At 38.5% G+C, this 10,181-nt stretch overlaps 1 protein-coding gene across 1 annotated transcript; it reads left to right on the top strand.

Moving 5' to 3' along the window:
* Positions 1 to 4,353: 4,353 nt before the first annotated feature.
* Positions 4,354 to 9,078, top strand: micos13 (mitochondrial contact site and cristae organizing system subunit 13). Its single transcript, XM_002936324.5, has 4 exons — positions 4,354 to 4,465; positions 4,661 to 4,817; positions 7,507 to 7,558; positions 8,925 to 9,078. The coding sequence occupies exons 1-4, from the start codon at positions 4,437 to 4,439 to the stop codon at positions 9,020 to 9,022; spliced, it is 336 nt and encodes a 111-aa protein (XP_002936370.1). The 5' UTR covers positions 4,354 to 4,436; the 3' UTR covers positions 9,023 to 9,078.
* The last annotated feature ends 1,103 nt before the right edge of the window (positions 9,079 to 10,181 follow it).

Raw genomic sequence — 10,181 nt, 5'->3', positions numbered from 1 at the left:
CTCCACATGTAGTCTTTATACCATATTTGGCCCTGTTAGGCACACTTTACAGTGAACCATGGGAATCAGCTCATTTACAGAACCATTTTCCCAATATTTCCAATATTATAAAAGCATTGGCATAATGCAAATATCCTGTTTTTATATGGGGCTTTGTGTGGATGTTTCCTGTATCTGCTTCTACATTGTGATCTTCCAAACCTTGCTGTGCAGCTGCTGACATCCTCCTACCCCACTCTGCCACATTACAAGGGCATGTATAAAAAGAACCTAAACAGGGATCATAATCACACCATATCAAACTACAATCTGTAGTCACCCATAGCTTCTTTCACTGTAAGATTAACCCATTTTTATCTTTTTTTTTTTGCCACATGGTTAACTTTTATATTTTTATACACCATGATGCATATATAAAATTGTTGTACATGTCAGTATAATACATTTTATATTTTTCTTACACAAATTATACAAATGCCTAGAAATGTAAACAACCATTTAAGACAACCACTGATTTATACGTATTTAATAGCCTAAGACTAAATAGCCATTCCTTGGAATGTAATTCCCTGGAACTGACCATTATGTGCACAGTGGATGTGTTTGGTGATGCTAGAGAGTAGTTTGAAGTTTTGTACATCCAAAATATATTCATACTCTCTATTTTTTAACATTCTTTTTGTTTTGCTTACATAAAGGCTGCCACAATGCACATAAAAAGATAAACAACGTGGGTAGTTACTATCGGCAACTCACAAAATGCCTTGTGTCATATACTTTGTTTTTTCCCACAAATGTATTCCATGCTTCAATACAAGGGCATTGTTTGCAATTGGTACAACCGGAGGTACCAAGGTTTTTACAGCATTTTCCCCATTTTTCACCACTTCTGAAGTGACTGTTGACCAATATGTCCTTCAGACTCCTACTTCTATGGTAAGAGATGCTTGCCGTTGCATCAATTAACTTGCTTGTGATCAAATCAGATGTGAGAAAGTGCCAGTGTTTGGAGATAATTGATCTTAATGATTTGTGTTGTGCATTTTATTTCATAATACATTTATTAGAAGGTTTTCATGGCTCTTTTCTAGAATTATTGGATCAGGATTACAAAAAGTTGTCCCTAGGTTGGATAAGGCATATCGGTAAGCCCTGATTTTTTAATTTATTATAGCAAATAACAATGTTTATAACTGTAGTTTTTAGGCTGGTGGGATAGCATATGTGCCGCTTCAGTTTTCCGAAGTCGCCTGAAGTTGCCTCACAAGGAAACTTCAGCCAACTTCAGAAAACTAAAGCAACATGTATGTCATCCCACCACAACTTTTTCAATTACAGAGTGCTGATTTTTGTTCCCCATATATACTCTGCGTTATTAACTGTGCACCTTAACCTTAGTTTCTTTCATTACAGAAACTGTCCCTGTGATTACTGTTTATTTGGGAGTCAACAGTAGTGGGTCCTAAAGGTCTTGTTCTACCAGTGACTTAACACACATGTCTATATATTATCTAGCTGGAAGTGATAACAAGATATACTCAGAGAGTATAGGAGAGTTGCAAAATCTGCATTGCGTATATAGCCAATAACATTTCGTTTTATCTTTTGTTCTTTGAGCAGAAGAGATGATAAAAACAGACCACAAGATATGTCATATTGCCAAGGTACAGAACACTGGAAATTGCTAAACAGCAATTAACCATTCCACTGCAATATTTCAGTAAACCATACCATATATAGAGTTATTTTTTTCAGTGTTAGAATATTTGTAAGATGACTTGAAATTTTACTGACTACAGAATCTTTCAAAATGTGAACCCTAATTTCTATATTTAAATTAGAACCAACCAACCTAATCTAAAATCTCATCTACAAAAACATTTACAATTTCAGGTGACTGAATCTTGTTTGTTAGTGTAGAAGGGTAAAGGTCTTGCCAACCTTTTATTCAGGTAGTCCCGTAGGAGGGTTTTGGACAGCTAAGAGCTCATCTTGATTTACTATTGGGAGTAAGAGTTGTTTCCCAATAAAGTTGCCACATTTTCTGTAGAAAATATCAGCCTTCCTATATATATTTATCTTTCTTTCTTTCCTATTAAAGAGATACTGACACCAGAAATGAAACCTTTTTTTACATCTGTCATAACACTGTTTTTGCATGCTATTTATAATTTTGCCATAAAAGTATTTCCCCAGTGCTTTTACATTACCTATCTGATCCCCCATGTTGCTCTATGAGGGGGCTGCCATATTTGTGCAGCAGGAGTCCATTAGCATTAGAAGTTATAACTGACAGGCTGAGAAGGGACAGTCTGGTTGGCAAAACAGTCAGGTTTAGGAACTTCAAGTAACAATTACTTACAAAACCAGCCCTATCAGCGAAAAATTATTAACATTACTTATAGGTAACTTTTTGGGGCACATTTACTAATCCACGAATCCGAATGGGAAAAATTCGGATTGGAAACGAACATTTTGCGACTTTTTCGTATTTTTTGCCATTTTGTTCGTCGCCGTTACGACTTTTTCGTAAATTGTCGCGACTTTTTCAAAGCCGTTACGACGGCTGGCAAACCTTGATTTTGGAAGCCTCCCATAGGACTCAATGGCACTCTGCAGCTCCAACCTGGCCCAAGGAAAGTCACGATACTGAAGCTTGAATGAATCCGAAACTTTCTAACTCAGCGCGACGGCTACGAAAAAGTTGCGACAATTCGCGCAAGTCGTAACGCTACGAAAAAGTTGCGACAATTTACGAAAAAGTCATAACGGCGACGAAAAAGTCGTGACAATTTACGAAAAAATCGCAAAATACCGATCATTACGAAAAAAACGCATTCGGACGCTTTTCGGACGTTCGTGGATTAGGAAATGTGCCCCTTTATGTAGATTCATATTTTAAATAGTAGTTTTTTCATTTAATAACATTAAGACCAAATATCATTTTCCGGGCTGATAAAATACAGGCCAGGTGGCCTGGCAGTTTAGTAACTGACCAAGTTGTCAGGTTCCCTATTCTTAAAAAAGGAAAGGTACCACATATTCTGTGAGTTTGGTCCCCACTAGCTAGAAGAGTTGGTTTGTTAAAGGGCCTATGGTTGAGGTAAAACTCAGTAGGTAAAGCACTAGAAGGTTTTGTAGTAGTTTGCTTTAGGAGTGAAAGCCAGGATCAGGGTAGTTAGTAGAGTAGTCAGAGACTCTAACAAAGAAACCAAGGAAGGTTAGTACCCTGCAAAGTCACCTGCCAGTATAGGGACTCAAGCGCTAGGGTCAGGAATAGGAGATTTCAAGGGACTACTGTAAGCATCCACTAGTGCTGGGGACTACCTCTGGGGTGTTGTAAACATTACGCTTGTGATTAGAAAAGAATACCATCCAAAGAATTAAAGTATTTGAGCATTTATGAGACAACTGATGTTTGCACCATCTTATCCTCCAATACCAATAACCAATGCCAATAACAAATCATCACATTGGGCGTATTAAAAGGATTAAATGGGTATGGCTAATTTTATGCTGCCACCTTTCTGGTTTCTACCTGCTTTTTACCAGGACAGCCCAGTTTTCAAAAGGGCTGTCTGGGTCAAACCTGCATGGCCAGTTTTCCAAACAAGAAAAATAAGCAGGATTCTCCTACACTGATGCAGAACTTTTCCAGATTGCTGTAGCAATGTGCCAAATGATACCCACCCCACCCTGTCTGGCTTTCAGAATGGGAAAAGGTGGCATCCATATTTGTACAGTAGTGCTACCGTATTTGGTTTCTTGATTCTTGAGCTGGTGTTGATTTTCTAAACCAGATTATTTGGTTGGTCAGAAACCAACATCAGCAATGGTATAGGGGGTCATTGGTCAATCCAAACAGGACTGGGCTGTACTCTGCTGTGGTGTCTTTTCTTCTGCCCTCTTGTTTGCTCTCCCATTTTAGCTTTTTACTTTGGGATTTGGTCGAATCCCAGTCTGACACATTGCATACAAAATGGGAAGTATTCTAGTGTACAGCTAGTTGTACTAAATGCCAAAATTTAACTGGTGATCAAAATTTTATTTCTAGGTTTTCTTTATCCTGTGGCACCTTATACAATGTCAATACACAACTGCTTAACCAAAAACCATATTATCACTACGCTTTATGTATGCTAAAAAATGTAAACTTTGAATAGTAGTTCTTTTGTTCATATGTTTTATATTTATGTGAACAGCTATAGTTAAAATTGTATCATATATAGCAACAATACAGGCTATGGAACAATGTCACCATTTATATAGTTAACGAGGGTCATTCAAACTAAACGCTTGTTATCTCAAGCAAGCGTTTAGAAAAAACCCATATATTTTCTCTACACTACAATTACCGAGATGCTTTGCGAACTGTCCGTCTCATGTGATCGGAAGTAGAGAGGCTGGATGCGCGGCGTGTCCTTGGAGGGGGAAAAATGGCTTCCGCAGCATTGAGGATACTCAAGTGAGTTTGTGTCAAGCGCTGCTGCTTTTAACTTACTGACAGAAAATGTCCGTATTCAAGAATTCTTGCTGGGCTGTATTGTCGGATATAGTTAGCTTCAAGCTTTACGAATACCACGCCCTAAGGCTTTCTGCTTCATATGGAGAATGAGTCTGTGCGAAATAAATGGTTTTAGCAAATTCCTACTCATTTTAGGTTTGCCACCAAAGCAGGCCTGGCTGGGGGAGCTGTGTATGTGGCGTATGACCAGGGGCTGCTGGGCAGTGGCACCCAAGGAGAGGAGGTGCTGAAGAAGACCACAGCTGCCATACCGCCTGCCATTCAAGAATGGGCTAATTACTTCGGCTGGCAGGTAAACTAATTAAAGAGGTGTAAGTGTGTGTGTCTATATATCCATATCATATATATAATAGAAAGAGTGCCGCACTCACAGGGACTTGATACAAAAGAAAGTGTTTTTATTGAAAAAATTCCAACATTTCGAGCACAACCAGTGCTCTTCCTCAGGTCCACAAGTCCCTGTGTGTGCGGCACTCTTTCTATTATATTTTTGTTTTTGACCTGCACCAAAGGCATTTGGACTTGTATAGGGTGTGCTCCTCCCTGTGTACCATATCACACACACACACACATATATATATATATATATATATATATATATATATATATATATATATATATATATATATATATTTTTCCTTATTGGATGCAAAACAATCCTATTGGGTTTATTTAATGTTTTATTGATTTTTTTAGTAGACTTAAGGTATGGAGATCCAAATTACGGAAAGACCCCTTATCTGGAATACCCTTGATCCCAAGCATTCTGGATAATGGTTCCTATACCTGTATAAGGAACAGCGTAACTTATTTTGGCACAATCCCTCCTGTACAGGTTAGTACAGTGCTATACAGCCACAGTTCCATCAGTACATTACAGAGCATGTGTAAATGTTTTTATAGCATGTTTTAATTAAACTGCCTGAGGTGATGTGGCTGCTCTAAATTTAAGCAATGTAGATTATGCATTGCTCGCGTTAAACAGTCAAACATGGAGGTTTACTACCTCTTTAAGCATTTTAGACCAATGTAGATTATGTTTGTAGCATGCACAAGGCCTTAAACTAGTACATTATTGTATACTTTGTAGTGCCAACATATTCTAAAGCTCTTTACTGGGACTGAATTATACAGTATATAAAATGATAACAATAACATGTAAGAATGAAGAGAGGTCCCTATTCACTAGAGCTTACAATAAGGAAATGCATTGACTAAAGGTCCCCATACACAGTAAGATCCGCTTGCTTGGCAAGATCGCCAAGCGAGCAGATCTTCCCCCGATATCCCCACCTACGGGTGGGCGATATTGGGGAGCTTGAACGACCGGATTATGTAGGCGGCAATGGGGCAGTCGGTTCGGGGACCGCATCAACGAGCCGATGCGGTCCCCGATCCGACTGGATTTTCTAACCTGCCCGATCGATATCTGTCCAATTTCAGGCCAGATATCGGTCGGCCAGCCCGCTTGTTTCTGCCCCTACATGGGCCCTTGTATGGGGGCCTTAAGGCTAAATGCTTGCTTGGGCAATGTAATATGAAATGTATCTTAAATAAGCTTTTGCAAGTTTTCTTATTGCCCTGTGGATCAACCAGTTTCCCCAAAGACATGCACCTTCATAGAAAGCCTTCATTTGTGAACAGTTAAACATATGATGGAGTAGTGCACTTTGATTTTAAAACAGGCAAAATCCTATTTAAATGTATGTACCACTGTATGTAATTCTTTGTGACAGTGACATACACACAGAGAAATAATGTATTCTTTGTTTTTCTCAATGTCTGTGTGTATTACCCATGGACAATTGTTAAATAGCATTTTTAAGTATATTTGCAGCATGGGAGAGGTCTTGGAGGTGTTACATACGGTTGAAAAAAAGACCAGAGTTCAACCCTTCCAAGTAAACCCAGCACACAAACCTATACTGACCTATCTATGCACTCACATACATAAACTATATATACAGAAATTAATACTAACTGTAGATATTAGTGTAGCCCACCCTAGGGTATGGCTTGGTGTACTGTAGTTGTGACTGTGGTGACACCCCAAAGATTCCCAGTAAATACCAACACAAACAGGAAGTAAACCCAGATTTATTACACAGGAACTGGGCTGAAAATGAGTTAGAAAAATTAAATGCAGATAAATGCAGAAAGTATGAACAGGCAGAAATAGCAATAACAGTGCAATGCAATGTAAACTGCACTAGCAGTTAAGTTCTAACAACAAAGTTTGGGAGCTCCCCTAATGTCCTATAAGCCGGCAGCGTTGGGGCCCTTAAACAACAATTTACATCCAGGATGCTTGTACTTTGTTATTATAGCTTCAGAGGAAACCAGCTTGGCTACATTAGTATCACAATAGCCTTGGATATTCTGCTTGTTCAAGAACTCATCCAAGCCCCTCCATCCAGGCATTAACAGAATCTGCGATTGCAACATCACTAGGAAGGGCATTCCCCAACCTCACTGCCCTCACCATGAAAAACCACCTACGCTGCTTCAAATGGAAGCTCCGTTCCTCTAATCTAAAGGGGTGACCTCTGGTGCGTTGATTGTTTTTATGGGAAAAAAGAACATCCCCCAACTGCCTATATTCCCCTCTAATGTATTTATACAGAGTAATCATGTCCTCTCACAAGCACCGGAAAACATCCCCTTTACCAGTTTAGTTGCAGTCTCTGCACTCTCTCCAGCTCATTAATATCCTTCTTAAGGACTGGAGCCCAAAACTGCACTGCATACTCAAGGTGAGGCCTTACCAGGGACCTATAAAGCGGCAAAATTATGTTCTCATCCCTTGAGTCAATGCCCTTTTTTTTTATACAAGACAGCACTTTATTTGCTTTAGTAGCCATAGAATGACACTGCCTGGAATTAGCATTTGTAATTTGGGAATCAAATCTTATCATGCTCTGTTACATTTTTTTATCATGAGACCAGATAGTCTATGGTAAACTTAAGATGATCTTTTTCAGATCCCATCTGCACCAAAATTAGACTTCTCTATCTGCGAGTCCTGGAATTGGGGTAAGGATTCCATGCATTACTTGAATAGAATCCAAATAAAATGCCATTATGTGAATTACAATTAGACACAATCTACATGCTCTTTGTATAGATTGTTTGCTTTACAAAACAAACAAAATTGTAGCTTCTATAGTGTAAGACACTTGGACACCCATATGTTACAAAAAATCACAAAATAAACACATACAAATGTATACTTTACATAAAAAAAATGCTTTCTTAATTGTGTTTAATGTAGGTGTGCATTGTTACTTTAAATCCAAAGCATTTATTAATTGGCTACCTGTGGAGCTGTCAAAATGCAGGGATTTCATATGTAATAGTAATGTGCGGGTTGACAAATAGTCAACCTGCACCCGCCCCTTAAAGAATAAGTAAAATTACTCTAAACAGCCTCCAGAATTACCTACCTTTGTCCCAGCATTCTCTCTGACCGGGTTCCTCAATCAGAAGGTGTTCTTTTTCGTTGCTTCCTTGTGCAGAGTGAAGCCCCGCCCCCACTTCCTGTTCAGGTCTCTTATCAAAAAAAAAACCTGGCTAATGCACAGACTGGCTCCTGCTGCCTTTAGGCATGCACAGAAGGCTCTCCACTCCGACAACCTTGTCAAATTGAAGAGAGAACTCATAGAAAAAAAAAAGTTTACTTATTCTTTAACATCTATTTATAGGCCTTCGCCCACCCCGCACCTCCACATCACGGGGCAGGTGTTCACCTTTAAATAGATGCTGCCATAGCTGGAAGCAGGGCTCAGCTAGGTCATGGGCGGAGAGGGTGGCAGACGAGCTAGGCCCGAACTTGTCTGCAACACACTTCTGATGTGTGGATGTTGGCCTGACCCGTGGGTCCTGCAGGTTTTGGGCTGGCCAGCACATCAGCAGTACGTAAAGAACTCAGGTTTGTCACATGGTGACAATACGTTACATACTAGATAAAGACGGGTGATACATAAAGTGAGTTTGAGAAGTCTATAATATATATTTTGCAGGTGATTACCATTTACAAGTAGACATAGAATATAAACCCTATTCATATTATAATATATAATAAAGGTCCATAAAATTAATAGCCAGAACTTTGCAGCATGGAAGCTGTCAATCTTTAGCTTGTCTTTGATTATATACCGCAACTGCATAATGCTGAGAATTCCTGATATAATCTTCCACCTATTAAATAAAGGTGGCCATACCTGGAGAAGAACCGCTTGCTTGGCGACTACGCCAGACGAGCGGATCTTACAGCGTATGGCCACCTTGAGCCTTTTTTTATGACATCATACATTTCATCTTTAAAGGGTACTACTGATTGTATATTGTGCATATCAGACATTTCTCCAGCTGATACTTTACTTCCCTTATTCTTTTTCAGGTGTTCAAAAGTCTGTGTCTGCACTCTCATCTGCTCCAAGCAAGACTTGTGAATACACAGCAGAAGGATGGAAATATATAAAAGAGCTGGTGAAGTGAAGTGTACAAAGAAAAAAAAACAAAAAAAAAATCAATAAAATCATCTATTTATATGCTTTTTGTCTCTGTGTGACATTCTTAAAATGGATCTGGGCGATTTCAGCTTTAGTGTGTTTGCATTAACGCTATCTATCGAATATTTAATATTTTCTAGGAACATTCGTTTGAAAAAGAAAACATACGTTTGGTGCTGAAGATTTAACCTAAATAAGTTGTAACAAAACAATAATTGTGTTGTTATTCTATTTGTTTTCTTTAATTAAACACTATGTAATGATGGTAATCACCAATTGATTGGAAAACAGCAGTGGCTGTAGGCTTGGAACTATGCCCACTCTATAAACTATTTCCTCTTATTAATAGTAATGCACCAAATTCAATTTCGGAGGATTAAGATTTGACTGAATTCCACGTGTCATGTTATTTTAGTCATTGGACTTTTTAAAACTCTGGACAACTAAATAAGCCATTTTTTTTTAGTTACTTTTAAAATGTAAACATGCAAATAGTGTTTGCAATCAGTTTGGTATTTTGCTGATTGTTTTGTAGATGATCTGGTATTTGATTGAATCAAACATTTATGGCTTTAGTGCATCCCTACATCATAATATAATATTTTTAAGGAGAACTAAAGCCTTAAGAAGTAGGCTAGAAATGTTCTACATTATGTTTGGGTTTCTGTACAAACCCAAGGCAACCACAGATCCCTAATAAAGATCTGTGCGCAGTCCTGAGTGGTGGATAATGAGTAGCCTGATCCTTAGTCAGTAATGAAGGCATGGCCACATTTTTTTAACTTATCAGGAGAATTAAGAAAACTGAGTTGTTAAAGGTGAATTCCACAAAATATTATATATATATAAAAACAAAATTTATGGTAAGTCATCATATGACCAATATATACTAATTATTTCAGAAAATGGTGCTGAATGTTTTAGTTTATCCAAATGACACTGAAACCAACTTGTCTGCTCCTTGCTATTTTCCATATACATACATACATACATACTTTGTACACTATACTTTACTTTTCACAGGCCTGCGAATCAGAGAATGTGCAACGCATTGTGGGGTGACCTCAGCACATCACTTGCAGGTGGGTTTGGGTTGAACTCTTCCGCTTGCCCCCCCTGCCCGCGACCTAACATTTAGGGCCGGA

Source organism: Xenopus tropicalis, chromosome 1, assembly GCF_000004195.4.
Source record: "Xenopus tropicalis strain Nigerian chromosome 1, UCB_Xtro_10.0, whole genome shotgun sequence".
Taxonomy (NCBI): Eukaryota; Metazoa; Chordata; class Amphibia; order Anura; family Pipidae; genus Xenopus; species Xenopus tropicalis.
This window is presented reverse-complemented; position numbering and strand designations above follow the sequence as displayed.

Coding starts and splice junctions, on each gene's coding strand:
- micos13 (XM_002936324.5), top strand. CDS start 4,437: ATGGCTTCCGCAGCATTGAGGATACTCAA. Junction 4,466..4,660: donor GCAGCATTGAGGATACTCAA/GTGAGTTTGTGT, acceptor TACTCATTTTAG/GTTTGCCACCAAAGCAGGCC. Junction 7,559..8,924: donor CTGCGAGTCCTGGAATTGGG/GTAAGGATTCCA, acceptor ATTCTTTTTCAG/GTGTTCAAAAGTCTGTGTCT.